The sequence below is a fragment of the Sphaerodactylus townsendi genome, linkage group LG03 (genome assembly GCF_021028975.2).
Source record: "Sphaerodactylus townsendi isolate TG3544 linkage group LG03, MPM_Stown_v2.3, whole genome shotgun sequence".
NCBI lineage: Eukaryota > Metazoa > Chordata > Lepidosauria > Squamata > Sphaerodactylidae > Sphaerodactylus > Sphaerodactylus townsendi.
The window spans coordinates 30,074,294-30,092,646 of record NC_059427.1 but is presented as its reverse complement, the minus strand read 5'-3'; the positions used below and the strand labels follow the sequence as shown (position 1 = coordinate 30,092,646).

The following is an 18,353-nucleotide window of genomic DNA, read 5'->3' as shown; positions in this document are numbered from 1 at the left end:
GATGTTTATGGAGTCTGACAGAGGAACTACATTCAGAGTGGTAGTCATGTTTGCCTCAGGTCATAAAATTAAACAGAAGTTCAGTGGCACCTTAAGGACTAACAACATCTATTCTAGCAGGAGTGTTCATGAGTCAGAGCTCATTTCATCAGACTAATGACGTGAAGTCTGCCTTAGAAAAAATAATTCTGAAATAGATTTTGTTATAGTGCAGACAGAAGCAATGTAACCTTCTAAGCCCATTGACTTCAGTAGACTTAAAAGGGTGTAATTCTGTTTAGGAATTTAAGGTGCCACTGATTTAATTTTAACTGAAGAACTGACCATTGAAAACAGGTTCTCTGTTCATTTTTTTTTCTTTCTTTGCTTTTAATTTTTTAAAAATTTAATATCTTCATTAATATACAGTTTACAAATACAATGTCAACCCTTTACATTTTCATTCTAGCAAATGATCTGTCATAGATATGTTGTTCATTTTCTTGACTCAAGGTAATATCCCTGATTTTTATGCAGAGGTGAGAAATGTCTAATGTTGCGACATGAGCAAAGAGACTAGTTTTGAGAGGGGAAACTTGACTAGCGATCGACGGGTAGATTTTTATCTAGGACCTCTAATGTTGCTAGCTATTCTGTGTTCCTAGTGACATCTACCCAGAATACATAAGTGATAAAGAGCCTCTGGTTGTTGACTTCAGTTTGTGTTTGCTGTGCAAGTGCAAATTGCATGTATACGTGCATTGTATCATTCTCATAACAGTAGTGTGCTCATTCAGTGAGAGTACACTGGTCTCAGTGGTGGGATTCAAATCATTTAACAACCGGTTCTGGTGGTGGGATTTAAATAATTTAACAAGCAGTTGTTACAAGAGGCATTTTAACAACCAGTTCTGCCGAAGTAGTGCAAACCTGCTGAATCCCACCACTGACTGGTCTGTGCTATGTGCAAACTGGATTTTCAGGATATTGATCTATGAACTCAAAATTGAGCGTCTACATTCATTTCAATTTTGAATTCACAGATCAGTATCCCGAAAATCCCGTTTGCACATCGCACAGACTAGTGTACTCTCAACTGAATGAGCACAACATAAAAACAACTGCATGTGCGTGGTAGTGCTTGATTAGCCCTGTGTCTTCTGTATTCCTGATACCATCGCAGAATTTTGGCTTTCTATGAATTAAGCAAGGTTGCTGATAGCAGTGGTCCTGATCGGACGGGGCTGCTGATCTCTGATGAGCAGAGATGAATGATGCTGAAGCGATTCTGGCTCTTCGCCTTGCCGTGCCCAGAGTTTGGTTCTCTTTACAGGCCCCCTGCCCATCATCACCTTTTCTTAAAGCTACGTTTGCCCTATCCACTCTATTGCTTTCTGGATGAACAAGAAAGAACAATCTACAGCAGGACTGAGGCTGGGCTGCTCTTTGTAGGATTGCAGTTTTCCGGGACAGGAATTAATTGCAAGTTCCCTGGCTTTTAAGCAGCAGACCGGAATGCAAGGAGATCTGTTTGTTAAGGCACAGCTTGGCTGGGAGCCCTTCTTGGCAAATGGTTAGCTGGTGTTCCAGTCAATTTCACTGTTAAGGGGAAGGTAGAGGAAGGATTATTTTACCCTCATTATGACTGAATTTCAGTAGACCACAATTCTTTTCAGCTCTACCTGAAGCACCCAACCAGATAGCGCAGGGAGAGCCCTCAATAAAAGAGCACGTTGAATTATTTTGCCATGCAAAAACTTTATGTGAAGCTACCCTAACTGGAAAATAGATTATTCTTATTCCTTCTGTCATTTATATTTTATTTCAGTATGGTTGATGTGTGTTTTTTTTAACATGTCTGAGTTTCACTGTGTCTGTTCTGCTGACCAATCATGGCATCTAACTGCTAATCAGAAAGTTAGATTAACTTCTTTCCCCAAAAGCTGTCACCATTTGAGTTGGTTTTTGTTTTGTTCAGGATCAGTGAATGGGCATTGCTCAACAGCTTTAGGAGGTTTTGCACTGCTCCTTCGTTGTGTCTGCCACAATGAGCAACATCTTTCTCCCTTCCATTTTATACTCATGACGACCACCCTGTGAGGTAGGCTAAGCTGTGAGTGATTGACTGTCCAGAGGTTGCTTAGTCAGCTTCCGTGGCACAGGGTTGATTTACACACGAGACTCCAATTTTAGTCTGCCACTGTAGCCACAAAACCATGCTTGCCTGTCTGTCAACTGACTGTCCCATTGTAGAACCATGCTAGCGTAATCCTAATATAGGGCACTTCCTTGTTTCCTCAAACTTTACAAACAACTTGGATGATCTAAATTGATTCATTGCTTCTTTGCTATATCCTAGCTCTTTTACTTTGGTAACGGTGCAGATTATCCTTGAAGTATTTGAACTGCTTTAAATATTACATTTTAAAGTGTAGAAAGTTGTATTTATGTGCCCCAGAACACAATGAGCTGGATTCTGCCCCTTCAGCTTTTGAATAAAACAAACTTGCTTCCCTTCTTTTTGCCCCATTTCCCTGTTGATCTCACAGTTCTGAATGAAGTACTCCAAATGAAGGCCAGTGTTCTTTCTATACGTACCAGAGACACCAGTGTGGCTTCAAATCAGATTCATTACTTCAGAGTTTTCTGGCGGATCCCGTTGCTTGAACGATTCACCAGTTAGACAACGTGACTCTTTAAAATATAATAAGTAAAGTGTTATGGTTTTCAAGAATACTTTGATCCTAGCACTGAAATGTATTATTATCACTGTGATGGATGGATGGTGGTTGCTAAATGTCAACCTCTGGAACATTTTCCTGTTCTTCAGCAAATTGGCATTGACTTTGGCAAGGAAAAGAGCTATACTTATTATTTTGTGCATCCATTAGTTTAACTCACGTATATATTAAACACTTTTAGGCCGATTATGCACAGTGAGATTCCCACAACTTCAAAGAGAATTGGCCGGGGAGTCTTTGTTTTAGGGCATGTTCTGCATTATTGCCCATCGTCCTGTTTGCCGCGTGGCAGGCAAAACCCATCAGCTGGCTTTTTGCTTGTTTCCAGGGGGGTGGGGGTGGGGGAGGTTTTGTGGGTTCTGTATCACGCACGCGTGCTTTAGTTTTTAACATCATCTTTAATTTTTATCTTTAATCTGATCAATAGATCAGTCTTTCAGTTGATCATCATAAAAACTGATAGATCAACATAAAAAGGTGAACGATTAAAGAAAAGTCTTGCAAGACCACAAAAGGACAACGTGAACTGCCGTTTGCTAAGCAACCCAGGTTTACGATCGTCCCTCTCCCGATCTGCTGTAAGCGCAAGCATCAAGACTGACTGCTGTAAGCGCAAGCATCAAGACTGACTGACTAGACCAGTGTGGTCTAGAATCACTGATTGCTTGTGTATAAAACTGCAAAGCTGAAGATGCCCCAGTTTGTTGATCAAATGCCGAGCCAAATTGGTTGTTTGGATTGATCCACTAGTCATATCATTTTTACATTTTTAAGCATTAGTATCGATTTATCAATTTTTTGGATCTATTGATATGGTTACTTGATTTTTTTTAAAAGATCAAAATATTTAAAGGTATACAGAAGAGGAGAGGCCATGGACCATAGAAATGATATGGCAGGACAATATGGTGGAAAATAGTTGGCAACAGGGGGGAAGGCAAGGGGGAAGCATGCAAAGCAGTGCAAGGAAGTGGTGGTGGGGGGTAAGACTAGGTGAGCTGGCTGCAGGCGGAGGGAAGAGGTAAAACCTGTCCTGCTCTGTCAGCGAAGGAAAATTAAAATCTGCTATAAGTGGATTTGCTTGCCGTGGAGAGAGTGGAAAGTGAAAACAGGCTAGAGGAAATACATCCGTATAAGGAATATTGCCGCAGCACACATTCGCCTCTGCCACACAGCCAACGTCTTGCATGTAATTGGCCTTTGTTTCTACAATGAATTCAGTTCATCACTTCTACTCTGGTGGAGTTGTGGCATTTTCACCATTTGCCCTTCCACTAATGTTCTACTTGTACATGATACCCTATGGTGTTCCCAAGGCCCCTTGGCTGGCAGTAATTATTTTGGGGTGCCCAAAGAGCTACGGTGGGAACATGGATGGCAGGAAAAATCTGTTACAGTAGTAGACCTCTGCTCATGGCCTTTTGAGTCTAAACCTTTGTAGCCAGTGTTAGTTACAGTTCTTCCATTTACTTTGTACTTATTTTCTTTATGAATGGCAACCACCAGAATAGTCCAGACTCTTCCGTCCACTGCTGAATTCTATAGTGCTCCACTTGGGAGGCAATTAAGTGTAGACCAGGGGTTCTCAACCTTCCTAATGCTGCGACCCTTTAATACAGTTCCTCATGTTGTGGTGACCCCCAACCCTAACATTTTACAGATGGAGAACACTGATGCAGAGAATCTTAGGTGACCCCTGTGAAAGGGTTGTTGGACCCCCAAAGGGGTCCCGACCCCCAGGTTGAGAACCACTGGTGTAGACCTTCCTGCTTTCATCCAATATGCTGAAGCAAGATGGTTCTTAACTGCCCTTTCCCAGTATTTAACCTTTATTATTGGGCTAAAAAGTGTTTGGTTAAAAGAGCCACTGGTTGAATGCAGAGCTGTATGATATATTAAATTTGAGTGTTTATCATTCCCGCCCCCCTTGGCTTCATATTTGGCTTCATTTGAAACTATCTTCTTGACATCTTGAATTTTAAAGATACATCTCCTATATATTCTGCTGCGTGTGTGTTTTTGAGACGTCACCATCTCTGAGATATCAGTAGTGCCTGCCAGATAGACCGCCCCCTCCTGCTGTCACGCAAGCACATATCTTTGGATGTTGATCTCCCCATCAAGATTCAGGCTAATAAGCTCTGCCTCTGGGTTCAGCTTGTTTCTCACATGTTCTAGTCTAACATCATCCCTGCCATCTTTACTCATTAGACAGACTTTTCACTGCCTTTAGTTTCTGGTCCCTGTTCATTAAATGTTTTTTAGTCACACCTGGAAGGGAGAATGAATTGGACAGCTAAACCAAGCAGTTTTGTAATCTGCATTGCCTTCCAGAATCTGAATTGAGGTGTCGTTTTTCTGGGTAATTTTCAATTCTTTTTTAGAGGAAGAAAAAGTGTTTGGATTCATATCCTGATTTTCTTTACCTTTTACCCCTTCCCTCCCCTCCCTTGCATGCCACCCCTCCCTCCCCCTCCCCTCCCTCGGCTAGGGTGGGTGGGCCATGTCCCCTCCCCTTCCCTCCCCTCTCTTGCAGGTCACCCTCACTCCCTCCCCTCCCTTGCATGCCACGCATCCCTCCCTTCCCTCCCCTTCCCTTGTATCCCATCTCCCCATCCTTCCCTCTCCCTCCCTCCGCTAGGGTGGTTGGGTCATGTCCAGATGCTGGCCCCCTCCCCTCTGTTGCATGCCACCCTCCCTCCCTCCCTCCCCTCCCTTGCATGCCACACATCCCTCCCCTCCCTCCCCTTCCCTTGTATGCCATCTCCCCATCCTTCCCTCTCCCTCCCTCCGCTAGGGTCTGTGGGTCATGTCCAGATGCTGGCCCCCTCCCCTCTGTTGCATGCCACCCTCCCTCCCTCCCCTCCCTTGCATGCCACACATCCCTCCCCTCCCTCCCCTTCCCTTGTATGCCATCTCCCTATCCTTCCCTCTCCCTCCCTCCGCTAGGGTGGGTGGGTCATGTCCAGATGCTGGCCCCCTCCCCTCTGTTGCATGCCACCCTCCCACCCTCCCTTGCATTCCACCCCTCCCTTCTTTTAAGGAGTCTCAAAGCAGCTTGCAAACTCCTTCTCTCCCCACAAGAACCCCCTTGTGAGGTAGGTGGGGCAGATAGAGTTCTGAGAGAACTGTTACTGGCCCAAGGTCATCCTGCAGGCTTCATATGTAGGAGTGGAGAAACAAACCCGCTTCTCCAGATTAGAGTCCACTGCTCTTAACCACTACACCATGTGGGCTCTCTTTACATACCAGTGGTTGATGTATTGGTATCTGTTGTCAACTCAGAAAGTGAGGCCTTTGGCAATGAAAGATTTGTTTTATGGGCTATGAAACAACAATTTCACTGCAGTCCCCTGTAGCTTATTTAATGCCAGTAAATGCCACATGATTGAATAACTGTGAGGAAAACTATCACTATAGAAGCAAGATATTGCTTATTACAGTAAACTCAGATTTCTGTAATCTCTATGTAATTTTATCATCTTTATTTGTCTGATCTAGAGTGAGTGGGGAGATGGTGGCCGAAGCTGTGTATATTTTTCTTTTTATGCTAAAATGTTAAAATGTTTAAAGGGAAGAGATTCTTACAGCTGCAGTTTAGCTATTCCTAGTCATGCCTGTCCAACTTCTGTTCTTGCTTGTCCGTCTTTTCTTCAAACCGAATGTTCTGGTCCTGAGTTTGGAAACAATTTCCAGTAGCAGTTTGTAGCTTCTTTCGTTGTGATCTTGCTTTTAGTCATGTTTTTCATAGGATCAACAGATAGCTCTGGAGAGATGCTACCAGTCAAGGCCTGACCAAGAAAGCGATGTAAATCAGAAGTTTTCTTCACCAGTATTGGAATGCCTGGGCCTTTTTTGAAACCCTTTTTTCACAGTAAAGACATCTTCTAAATCAGGAACATACTACATGTCAAGTCTTTGTGCTGATACCTAGGATATCTGGGCTCATTTGTAGAAACTTTGGATTTGCTAAAGGAGCGCATGAATCTACCCTTTAATAACATGTACCTTATATACTCATGTATAAGTCTACTTTTTCAGCATATGTTTTAGCTGAAAAAGCCCCCCTCGACTTATACGCAAGTGAGGGTCCCACTTAATTCTTGTGTGGCGTTCCCCCTCTCCCGTCTTCACTTTCTCCTGCCTTCTTCTCTGCCTTCCCCCTTTCAGCTGCTTTCTCTGCCTCTGCTTTGCTCTCCTCTGCCTTCTTCTTCCTCCCCACTTTCAGCCGCTTTTTCAGCCTCCTTCTCTACTTCGCTCTCTTCTGCCTTCTTCCCTGCCTTCCCCCTTTCAGCCGCTTTCTCAGCCTCCTTCTCTGCTTCGCTCTCCTCTGCCTTCTTCTCTGCCTCCCCCCTTTCAGCCGCTTTCTCTGCCTCTGCCTTCGTCTCGGCGGCGGCCGACCCCTGGCTCTTGGTGGGTGACAGCTAGTCAACCTGGGTGAGCTGGACAAGCTGCGGGATGGAAAGGTCGGTGGCAGAGACCTTGGGATTGGTGAGATGGGGGTCGGTGGCAGAGACCCCCAAATAACGCTTGACCGTATCTATTTTTATTTCTGAAATTTACCAGTAGCTGCTGCATTTCCCACCCTACTCGAGTCAATAAGTTTTCCCAGTTTTTTGTGGTAAAATTAGACGCCTCGACTTATATTCGGGTTGACTTATACACGAGTATATACGGTACCTTTTAAAAATGGTTATATGTGTGTTTCTTTGAATTGAGAGGTAAGTTGTAGAAGGGACAGGCTGAAAAGCAATGAGAGAGCAAGGTGTTCGGTTGACACTGGAGAGTGGCTGTAGAGAGAGTGCTGAACTGAGGGAGAGTCAGAGAGAGCTCATGTATAACTGGGGAGAGACAGCAGTCTGTGCTGGAGACTGACAGGGAGTCAGTCTGAGCTAAACTTAATCAGAGTGTGTGCTGAACTTGAGAGAGGGAGAGAGAAAATGTTATGTGCTGAACTAAGGCCCCTTCCGCACATACAGAATAACGCACGTTCAGTCCACTTTCACAATCGTTTGCAAGTGGATTTTGCTATTCCGCACGATAAAATCCAGTTTCAAAGTGCATTAAAAGTGGATTGAAGGTGCATTATTCTGCATGTACGGAAGGGGCCTGAGAGAGAGAGACACACGCAATATTCTGTACACACAACATTCTGTATGGTCAGTCTGCTGTACTGAGAGCAAGAGACTGGAAAAGGAATCAAATCCTGATATGATCTCAGACATGTGAAGGAGTGAGAGAGTAGATGGATATAAAGTGAAATTCACCACAGCAGAAGTTGTTGCCTCCGTTTGTTTTATTTATTGTAAATTATTTCTTGAACCGTTTAAGCCAATGAACATATATAAATGAAATTTCATTTTGTTAATTATAACCTGGAATCCGACACTAGTAATTTCCTCAGTCCCATGTAGACTTTGAATCTGCTTTAAAGCTCCAACACACTATTTCACGGAAAAGTATAAAGGAGTTTGGAATTAAGTTCCTGGTGGCAGCGAAATATAGAGGGAGAAAGAAGGGAATAAATAATATTTTGCACCCATTGTATTTATTAAAAAAGAACTGAGCCCTCCGGGGGAGGGCGGTATACAAGTATAATAAAATAAAACTAAGAATGGACATAGCAGTGCCCTATGATTCTACCCTATGATTTTTTTTTAGCACTGAAACTTTGTTTTCCAGAGATTTATGGCATATATAAGGATCCTAGAGATTGTACTCCACACAGGGAATCTTAGTATAAGGCACAGGGGATGACAGCATGATGCTGACAGGGGATGATGGGAACTGTAGTCCATAACATCTGGAGGGCTGCGAGTTTGACACCTATGGAAGGTATCAAAAAGAAGTCTGCAGCTATTAGAATAGAAAGCCTAGCTTTATTGTTATACCTCAGCTAAGATATTGCTCAAACCATGTTCATTTTTAGAACCTTCCACATCATAGATTAGCTGGGGTTGTGACGCCTTGGACTTGCTGGCTGGTTGTAGAGGAAGAGGAAGAAGAAGAGTTTGGATTCATATCCCCCCTTTCTCTCCTGCAGGAGACTCAAAGGGGCTTACAATCTCCTTGCCCTTCCCCCCTCACAACAAACACCCTGTGAGGTGGGTGGGGCTGAGAGAGTTCCGAGAAGCTGTGACTAGCCCAAGGTCATGCAGCTGGCGTGTGTGGGAGTGTACAGGCTTATCTGAATTCCCCAGATAAGCCTCCACAGCTCAGGTGGCAGAGCTGGGAATCAATCCCGGTTCCTCCAGATTAGATACACGAGCTCTTAACCTCCTACGCCACTGCTGAAGAGACCTTTGCCTTTGTGTTACTTCAGTGGAGCAAGTCAGTGGAGTGGAGTTAATGTAGATCTCCCTTCAACCTTTCCACAGTTCAGAAAATTAGCCCCTAACAAAACACAGTCGTCACCCAATAGAAATTGGGTCTGATGATAGAAAAATGTGCCAAAGTGGAATCTTCCTCTTGCCAGTATCCTGATATCATAGTAACATCTGTGCTGGATGTTCAAATGGCCTTTTTGTTCATCTGTAGGCATCCACAAATGCGCTTGCCAGTGGTGAGCTAATCTTTTGATGTGGTGGAACGCGGTTTGCACTGAGCTTCAGAAGCGTTCGGAAAGCTGAGCAAGTTCTCACTACGTCTGCAGCTCAGGGTACCCGCTAAGATTATACCCCTGCCCCTTCCCAGCTCTTGTTTTGTAGATATCCTGAGTATGTCGCCAGCTGTCTGTATAAGCACATGCGTACTACAATGTTCTGTTGGGATACAGAATACATAGCTGTACTGTAAAAAATGTTAAGTGGTTTTGGCTGCCAGATTTTTAAAAAAGAGGCATGTAGGCATATAAGTCGAAACTACGTCTCAAAGGGATTTTAGAATGTCTGATCACAGCAATGAAACTGTGTTGTGAAACTCTTTTTCTCTCTCTCTCTCTCTCTGGCCCTCCCCCATCTGATTTCTGGAGTTTAGCACTGCAAGTATGGCCACTGTGTACCCAGGGAGCGAGAACTGCCTGTGATAGATGGAACATGGGGTACATGGAGCCCCTTTGGAGCTTGCTCACGAACTTGTGGTGGGGGCATTAAAAATGCCGTCCGAGAGTGCAACAGGCCTGAGTAAGTACACAAGCGCTTAATGGCATGTTCGGTTTCACTGATGAAAGTGAATCAATAGTCCATTGTTCCTCCCTTCAAAAAAACTGTAAAAATGTGAATAGGCTGTTATCCCCCTCTGAAAACCTAAATGACTTCTACAAGTAGTGTGTAATCTAGGGAATTGTTTCAGGGTCTCAGTTTCTAATTGGTTTCAGCGCAGCAGAGGTAAAGATGGAAAGTCAGGGCTAATGCCACCAGGGCCAAATTCCTGCAAGGGTAGGGAGAATGCGGGGGGGGGGGAGGGGGGGAGAATTAGGACTAATAAAAGGAAACACTTCTTCATGCAACATGTGATTGGTGTTTGGAATATGCTGCCACAGGAGGTGGTGATGGCCACTAACCTGGATAGCTTTAAAAAGAGCTTGAACAGATTTATGGAGGAGAAGTCGATCTATGGCTACCAATCTTGATCCTCCTTGATCTGAGATTGCAAATGCCTTAGCAGACCAGGTGCTCAGGAGCAGCAGCAGCAGAAGGCCATTGCTTTCACATCCTGCAGGTGAGCTCCCAAAGGCACCTGGTGGGCCACTGCGAGTAGCAGAGTGCTGGACTAGATGGACTCTGGTCTGATCCAGCAGGCTAGTTCTTATGTTCTTATGAGAAAGCAGAAAGAGGCACATGGCCATTACATGCCAATGCATTTTGCTGCATGTACCCCGGTATGAAGTTTTCGGTAATCATAGCTTTTCAGCACATGTACAGTGATGTATGTGTGTCATCTTGTGACCATCTGCATTTTTTAAAAAAGCTGCTCAGATTGTTGCTGTGCTTAATTTTGTGGTTTTTAGTTCACGGCTGCTAGTTCATTGCTTTGATTCCTTAAACTGAGAATTAGCTGCTTTTTATTCTTTTTTGTTGCTGTTTTTATTTTTACTTGTGAATTATCTGGTAATGTTAATGTTTTAGTGATTGTTTTCAAGATTTTTTGTCTTAAGAACTTTCTAATGAAGGATGTGGCCTAGAAAAATAGTCAGAAACAAAAACAAATCAGGATTGCCTATTGTTTCCTGTGTGGAAGGGTTTCCCGGGGGGTGGGGGGGGTGGGAGAATTATCTGAAGCAGCTTGAGTTTGTCAGAGCTGAGCCCCAGGACGTGTTTTCACAGTGCCTTGGCCCAGTTCTGACTCCTTTGAAATAAGGAATGCCTTTGGCCATGTTCTGGTGTCTTTTCCATACCACTGAGAACCCATCTCTCAGCATTTAAAGTTAGGGATCAAAGATCAAATTTTCTGGAGTGAGACTTTAATACAATGAGCAAGAACAGAGTACACAAATGTAGTTCCAAATATCTATCTTCACTGACATTTCCAATGAGCTATTATGTTCATAATTTGGATACGATTCCAGATTTTCAGTGCATTCTTGTGGAGAGTTATTCCAATGTATGCCCACCGACAACAGTCTCTTAAACTGGAGTAACTCTGTAGGGAGTTACACTGTAACTCTGCTAGACATCATATAGATATCGTTTACTTCTATAAAGATGATTGATTTGATAACTAGTTTGTTTGAATTTTTTTGGCAGCTTATCAAAACGTTTGGAAGTATCTCCGACCCTCTTACCCAGGCTAAAGACAAGACCCTTTCTTGTAGTTAAATCTGAGTCTAGAACTGAGCATAGTTGATTGAGGGTTCCTCAGTAGATCTGGAAAGTTTAAACATTCTCACCCTGCAATGGGTAAAAGGAGATATATTTGGAGATATGACAGACAGTGACCCTTCAGATGCAGGATGAATGGATTCCCAGTTTTGCCTATGTAATGTTCAATTCCCTACTCCTCATTTTTTTCCACTATTTTTCCATAGTGTCCCTTGAGATATCTGACAGGGGGATGGGGAAGAATTCTGATTCTAGAACTTGGCAGCGATGGACTTTCAGAAGCAACAGAAAGAGCTTGCATCTAGACAGTTTCTCAGAAGGATTTCTGGCACGTAGTTCCTGAAGCAGAAGGGTAGGAGATTCAGGATAGAAGAAAGGAAGTAGTTCCTCCCACAGTGTGTAGTTTAATTATGGAACGTACTGCCACATGCTGTGGTGATGGCCACCAGCTTTGAAGGCTTTGAAACGGGAGTGAACGTATTTGCGGGGGATGGGGCTATCAGTGGCTACAAATCACAGTAGCTATTAGTAATGAAGGATATTTACTGTTTTCAGTACCTCTATAGCCCCTTCCACACATTCAGAATAATGCACTTTCAATCCACTTTCACAATTGTTGGCAAGTGGTTTTTGCTTTTCCGCACAGCGGCAAAGTGCACTGAAAGTGGATTGAAGTGCACTGAAAGTGGACCTTTGTATCAGTTGCTGGAGAGCATTGGTGGGAGGATGCTGTTGTAGTTTATGCATCATGAGGGCTTCCTAAAGGCAGCTGGGCAGACTGTGTGAAAACAGAATGGTGGACTTGATGCACCCTTGGTCTGATCTAGCATGGCTCTTCGTATGTGATCTGAAAGTGTCTCGGTTGAGTCTCAGACTCGTGCTGATTCAGAATGCTCACTGGTAGCATGTTTGAAGGAGACTCGATCCAGTGATCAATCCAACTGAGTAGGGACCCTGATTCCCTGCTGAAATCCAATGTAATTCTGAAATCCAATGTAATGTCATTGCATTTCACAGTCATCACTATATTAAACAGCTTCTGGGTGACAGGCTGAGATTTGTAACATTTCCAGAAATTTTGAAACCACAGAGAGAAATAGTTTGTGGGGCCGGGGGGGGGGGGGGGGGATTAAATGTAATATTTTCCAGTCAAACCTAGAAGAAGAGCAGGTTTTTATACCCCCTTTTTCTTTACTGTAAGGAGTCCCAAAGCGACTTATAAATCCCTCCCTTGCTCTCCCAGCAACAGACAACTTCTGAAATAGGTCAGACCGAGGGAGTTCTGAGAGAACTGAGACTAGCCCAGTGTAACCCAGCAAGCTTCATGTGGACGAGTGGGGAATCAAACCCGATTCTCCAGATCAGAGTACACCTGCTCTGATCCACTACACCAGTGATGGCGAACCTATGGCACGGGTGCCAAAGGTGGCACTCGGAGCCCTCTCTGTGGGCACGCGCACACAGAGTTCATCATGTGGGCATGTGCACACAGAGTTCATCATGTGGGCACGCGAGTTCATCAGAGTCCATCACCCCCCCACACACACACCTAGGCTGGCCTGGGTCACTGAGCATGACGTGTGCACACCGCGGTGAGCAGGGAGGACTCGGTTGGCAGGCCTGGTGCCTGTGCTCCAGGTGTCTGCTGCCTGAGTGGGGGGGAGCAGAGGAGGCAGAGAGGCTAGAGAGGCACAGAGCAGTGTATGCAGGACTTGCTGGAGGCTAGAGCAGGCTGGCCCCTGCTCGAGCGGGTGGGGCGGAGGAAGAGGAAGCCAACCAGTTTTTTCTGAACTAAAACCTCAGCATTCAGGTTAAATTGCCGGGTTGGCACTTTGCGATAAATAAGTGGGATTTGGGTTGCAATTTGGGCACTCGGTCTCAAAAAGCCATCACTGCACTACACCCTATATACATGTATACACCACAAACCTTCTTTCACTGCTTTAGCATCAGTGATAACGGGCAGTGCAGTCCTGAGAGTTGGTAGTTGTACTGCGGTTGGGCACAGCACAGCCACAGCACAGCCACACTACTTTCTAAGAGGAATGCTGCACCGTGACCATCAACCTGTCATTGATTCACGCTCTACCACCGTGAAAGAGCCCTGTGCAGCATAATGGACTGCACCGCACTTTCTTGCTGACAAATGGGGGTGTCAGGACTCAAGAAGCCGACTAATGCCAGGATCATCCTCTGCAGCACTGACGCGAGCTCCTGGCTGGAGGAGCGCTGGACTGGTACCCACGTTTTGCTCTGCCACCTAGCTCTCCAGTACCGGTGTGAGTGTCCCATCGCTGGTGTAAATGCCTCTTATACCAGTGCAAGTGGAATTTATTCCCAAATTTCCGAATTTTTCCATCTGAGGAATAATGCTCACTTATTTTTCCATCAGGGAAAAGTCCTAGGGAAAACCTGGGAAAAATGCTTTTTATCTCCTGTTGAACTGCTGTCCCTTTGCTGGTGTTGCTACTGTGGTAGCTTATAGGGGAATGGGATGAGGCGCTTCTTCAGCTTTGGATTTCCTGCTTCCAGGCTGATGTGCCCCTCCCCATCACATTTGACAGGTCGCTGTGAAAGCATATACCCGCAGCCTTGTCTTGTGCAGTGTTGCTGCTTGTATTTTCAATATTTTCTAACACTTACATGAATGAGAACTTTGTAGAGAAGCGCAGCAAGATATAATGGAGAACAGTGTATGGTTTCATAGGAACCAAAAAAATGAGTCAGTCAGAACCATCTGCTGTGCACCTGAGTGAAACACAAGCAAAACAGTGTCTTGCTGAAGGAGCAGAAGTGGCATAGTGATTAAGAGCAGGTGGACTCTAATCTGGAGGAACCGGGTTTGATTCCCAGCTCTGCCGACTGAGCTGTGGAGCTTATCTGGGGAATTCAGATTAGCCTGTGCACTCCCACACACACCAGCTGGGTGACCTTGGGCTCGACACAGCTTCTCGGAGCTCTCTCAGCCCCACCTACCTCACAGGGTGTTTGTTGTGAGGGGCGGAAGGGTAAGGAGTTTGAAAGCCCCTTTGAGTCTCCTTACAGGAGAGAAAGGGGGGATATAAATCCAACTCTTCTTCTTCATGGCCAGAATCAGTTGGCTGTTATAGGTTTTCTGGGCTGTGTGGCTGTGTTTCATCCGCATCTCTGACTGGCATCTTCAGAGGCTTGACACTGTAAGATGTCCTTCTCTCTGTGGCATCAGACCATGGCCACACAGTTCGGAAGATCCACAATGGCCAAGAAACAAAACAGACAGCAACAAACCCCTGAGGCTGCTGCAGATCATCCACAGCACAGGTGTCAAACTCACAGCCCTCCAGATGTTATAGACTACAGCTCCCATCATCCCCTGCCAGCATCATGATGATGGGAACTGTAGTCCATAACATCTGGAGGGCCGCAAGTTTGACACCTATGATCCACAGCATGGGTTGTGTTCTTGCCAGGGGTGGGGGTGGGGAAACAGAGTTCTGTGAGGGGAGACCTTGTCTCATTCACTATTTAGGTGTCTGAGTCATAAAGTTCTCCTCACTCTTGTAGGTAGGTATAGTTATGAGAGAGAGAAGAGAGCTTGGTGACTCAGATGTCTAAACAGCGAACGAGACAAGGTTTCCCCCTCTCATATATCCCCTCACATTTAATTTCAATCTTAAAAATTCTGTCTGCTTTCCAATGAAAATGCTCTGGCAATTAGCAAAAAGATTATAAAAAAAACCATTTTAAGTATCGTTTTTTAACATAGGGAGATCCTTTAAATGTTTTTTTTAATAATTAATTTTTCTAATTGCCAGAGTGTTTTCGTTGGAAGTCTGGCACAGAGGTTTGAAGATTAAAATTAAATGAATATATTAAGCCAGACATCACTTGCTATTCTTTCCCCCTTCATGATTAAGAGACCCATATGACTTACACAGTTTACACAAAACACAGCTACACATATTGTTATTTACCCTGCGAGCTGCCTTGAGTTCCTATAAGGTTGACAGGTGGCCAATAAATATTTTAAACAAAATATGCAAATAATAGTGAGGGGGGGAAAAACACTAAGCTTTGTTCCATGTAGTAAAATGCAAAGTGATTCACATAGGGCAAAAAATCCAAACTTCACATACACGCTACAGGGGTCAGTGCTATCAGTCACAGACCAGGAAAGGGATTTGGGCGTCTTAGTTGATAGTTCCATGGGAATGTCAACTCAATGCATGGCACCTGTGAAAAAGGCAAACTCTATGCTGGGGATCATTAGGAAAGGAATTGAGAATAAAACTGCAAAGATTGTCATGCCCTTATATAAAGCCGTGGTGCGACGGCACTTGGAGTACTGTGTCCAGTTCTGGTCGCCGCATCTCAAAAAGGATATCGAGGAGATAGAAAAAGTGCAGAGAAGGCAACGAGGATGATTGAGGGACTGGAGCACCTTCCCTATGAGGAGAGGCTGCAGCATTTGGGACTCTTTAGTTTGGAGAGGAGACGTCTGAGGGGGGATATGATCGAAGTCTATAAAATTATGCATGGGGTAGAAAATGTTGACAGAGAGAAATTTTTCTCTCTTTCTCACAATACTAGAACCAGGGGGCATTCATTGAAAATGCTGGGGGGAAGAATTAGGACTAATAAAAGGAAACACTTCTTCACGCAACGTGTGATTGGTGTTTGGAATATGCTGCCCCGGAGGTGGTGATGGCCACTAACCTGGATAGCTTTAAAAGGGGTTTGGACAGATTTATGGAGGAGAAGTCGATTTATGGCTACCAATCTTGAACTTTTTGATCTGAGATTGCAAATGCCTTAGCAGACCAGGTGCTTGGGAGCAACAGCCGCAGAAGGCCATTGCTTTCACATCCTGCAGGTGAGCTCCCAAAGGCACCTGGTGGGCCACTGCGAGTAGCAGAGAGCTGGACTAGATGGACTCTGGTCTGATCCAGCTGGCTTGTTCTTATGTTCTTATGTTCTTAAGCTTGTATTGAGAGAAAATCCTTTCCTGGCCTCAAGTTGTCTCTAGCATGAACAGCCCAGGCTTGCTCAATCCTGTCAAATGTCTGCAGCTAGGCAGGGTTGGCTCTGATTTATATTTGGATGGGAGACTTTCAAGAAAATCCTGGGTTGCTGCACAGAGGCAAGCGATAGCAAACCTCTATCTCTTGCCTCGAAAACCCTGCAGGGTTGCTGCAAGTTGGCTGCGACTCAGCAACACTTTCACAACTGTCACAAATTGGGTGAACCTAAAAACGAGGAGACATCTCGAGGGAAATCAGATTGGGCGAATGCCTTCACCCAACAACGTGTAGCACAGGCACCGCCTGCCTTTTTCCAGCCTAGGGGTGCCTTAGGAATTCTGGCACTGCTTGGTGGGCACAGTCACAAAACGGTTGCCAACAAATTGCTGCCGTGGCAAGAAAAAAGTCACAAAATGGCTGGTGCAGCTCACTGTCAATTAGTCAGGAGCCTTGTGCTGTGGTGGCAGTTGAAGCCAAAGCAACATTTTTATAAATCTACACAACCGATCAGATTCCCTGGGGCCAGTTCCAAGGCATGCTGGGCAAAAGCCTCACCTGGCCACACCCACTTCCTAAAAATAATGGATAGCCTCTAGGAAAGGTGTCAGCAGGAACCATGACAACCTTAGGCAATGTGTTGGGGACATCTGATGTTGCAATTTGATCTCCTGGAAACAGCTGTGGAAGAAAGGGAAGACTTTGTATGCCTTTGGCCTTTTAACTTGATAGATTGTTAAGGTTCTTTCAGTTTACTGTTCTTTTTGTTGCTGCTTTAGTTTAGTGTTTTAGCTTTTAGGTTTTTCCATTTTACAGGTGCTGACTTACTGGGTATTACTGATATTTTTAATGTTCTGCTGATGCTTTTAGCTTGGAGAGGTTTTGTAAGTTTAATGTTTATACTCTGCCTCTTAGTATTGTTGCTTGTAGCTTTTGTTGATGGTTTATTGTTTTACCTATGATTTAATTTTACCTACATACTTCCTCAAACATGTGAACAGTGTAGTATATAAATACCTTCTAAATAAATGGGAAGACTGAATACTTCTCTTGATCCCAGAGGCCACAACTGAGGAGCATTACAGTAGCAACAAGAAAAACCTTTTTATATAAATGTACCCAGATCCATTTTGGAGGCTCCAAGTGCCCATGAACCCCTTTTGGCATCTTGGTAGAGCAAGCTAAGGGAGCTCTATATAGAAATGATACTTCTGACCTCTCTGCATTATCCATGAATATGATTTAAATCACGTCTTCTGTTTCTGCATACCTCCAGAGCTTGTCTTGAAAGTGTTCATAATGAGCAGATTTAAGATGTAAGCATGCCTGCAGGTAACTGCCTAGTAGTTACAGGCTAAGATTCTCTTTTGATTGTACAGGGTTTTCCAGGCTGTGTGGCCGTGATCTGGTGGATCTTGTTTCTAACGTTTTGCCTGCACCTGTGGCTGGCATCTTCAGAGGTGTATCACAGAGGGAAGTCTGTTTCACACTGTGTCCAGTGAGAAGGGAATGTTTTAGTGGGGTATAAATTTTCATGTCCCCAGGTGGGGAACCAATCAGTAAGTGTTTAGGTAGAACTTTAGGTGGAAACGTTAGGAACAAGATCCACCAGACCACGGCCACACAGCCTGGAAAACCCACTACAACCAGTTGAATCCGGCCGTGAAAGCCTTCGACAATAAGATTCTCTTTGTTGCTGAAAATGAGCTAACACAGGGGATGAGGTGCTGTTGCTCCACTAATTTCTGTGACAAATAAACGAAGTTGCTAGATGCAGATGTTAACAAATGCAGATTTTATTGGCCTGCAATTGTTACGCATACTGTATCAAGACACCTGTCAAGCTACATCATGCTTGAGGCCTGTGTTCCTGGAAC

General features: G+C 44.5%; 1 protein-coding gene across 2 annotated transcripts in view; it reads left to right on the top strand.

The window, feature by feature from the left end:
- The window catches only part of ADAMTS9 (ADAM metallopeptidase with thrombospondin type 1 motif 9), a 211,691-nt gene that overhangs the window by 59,478 nt on the left and 133,860 nt on the right, over positions 1-18,353 (top strand). For both annotated transcript variants that reach the window (XM_048491555.1, XM_048491554.1), the window contains exon 12: positions 9,696-9,841. In XM_048491555.1, the coding sequence (XP_048347512.1) occupies positions 9,696-9,841 (146 nt within the window). The remainder of the gene's footprint in view (positions 1-9,695; positions 9,842-18,353) is intronic.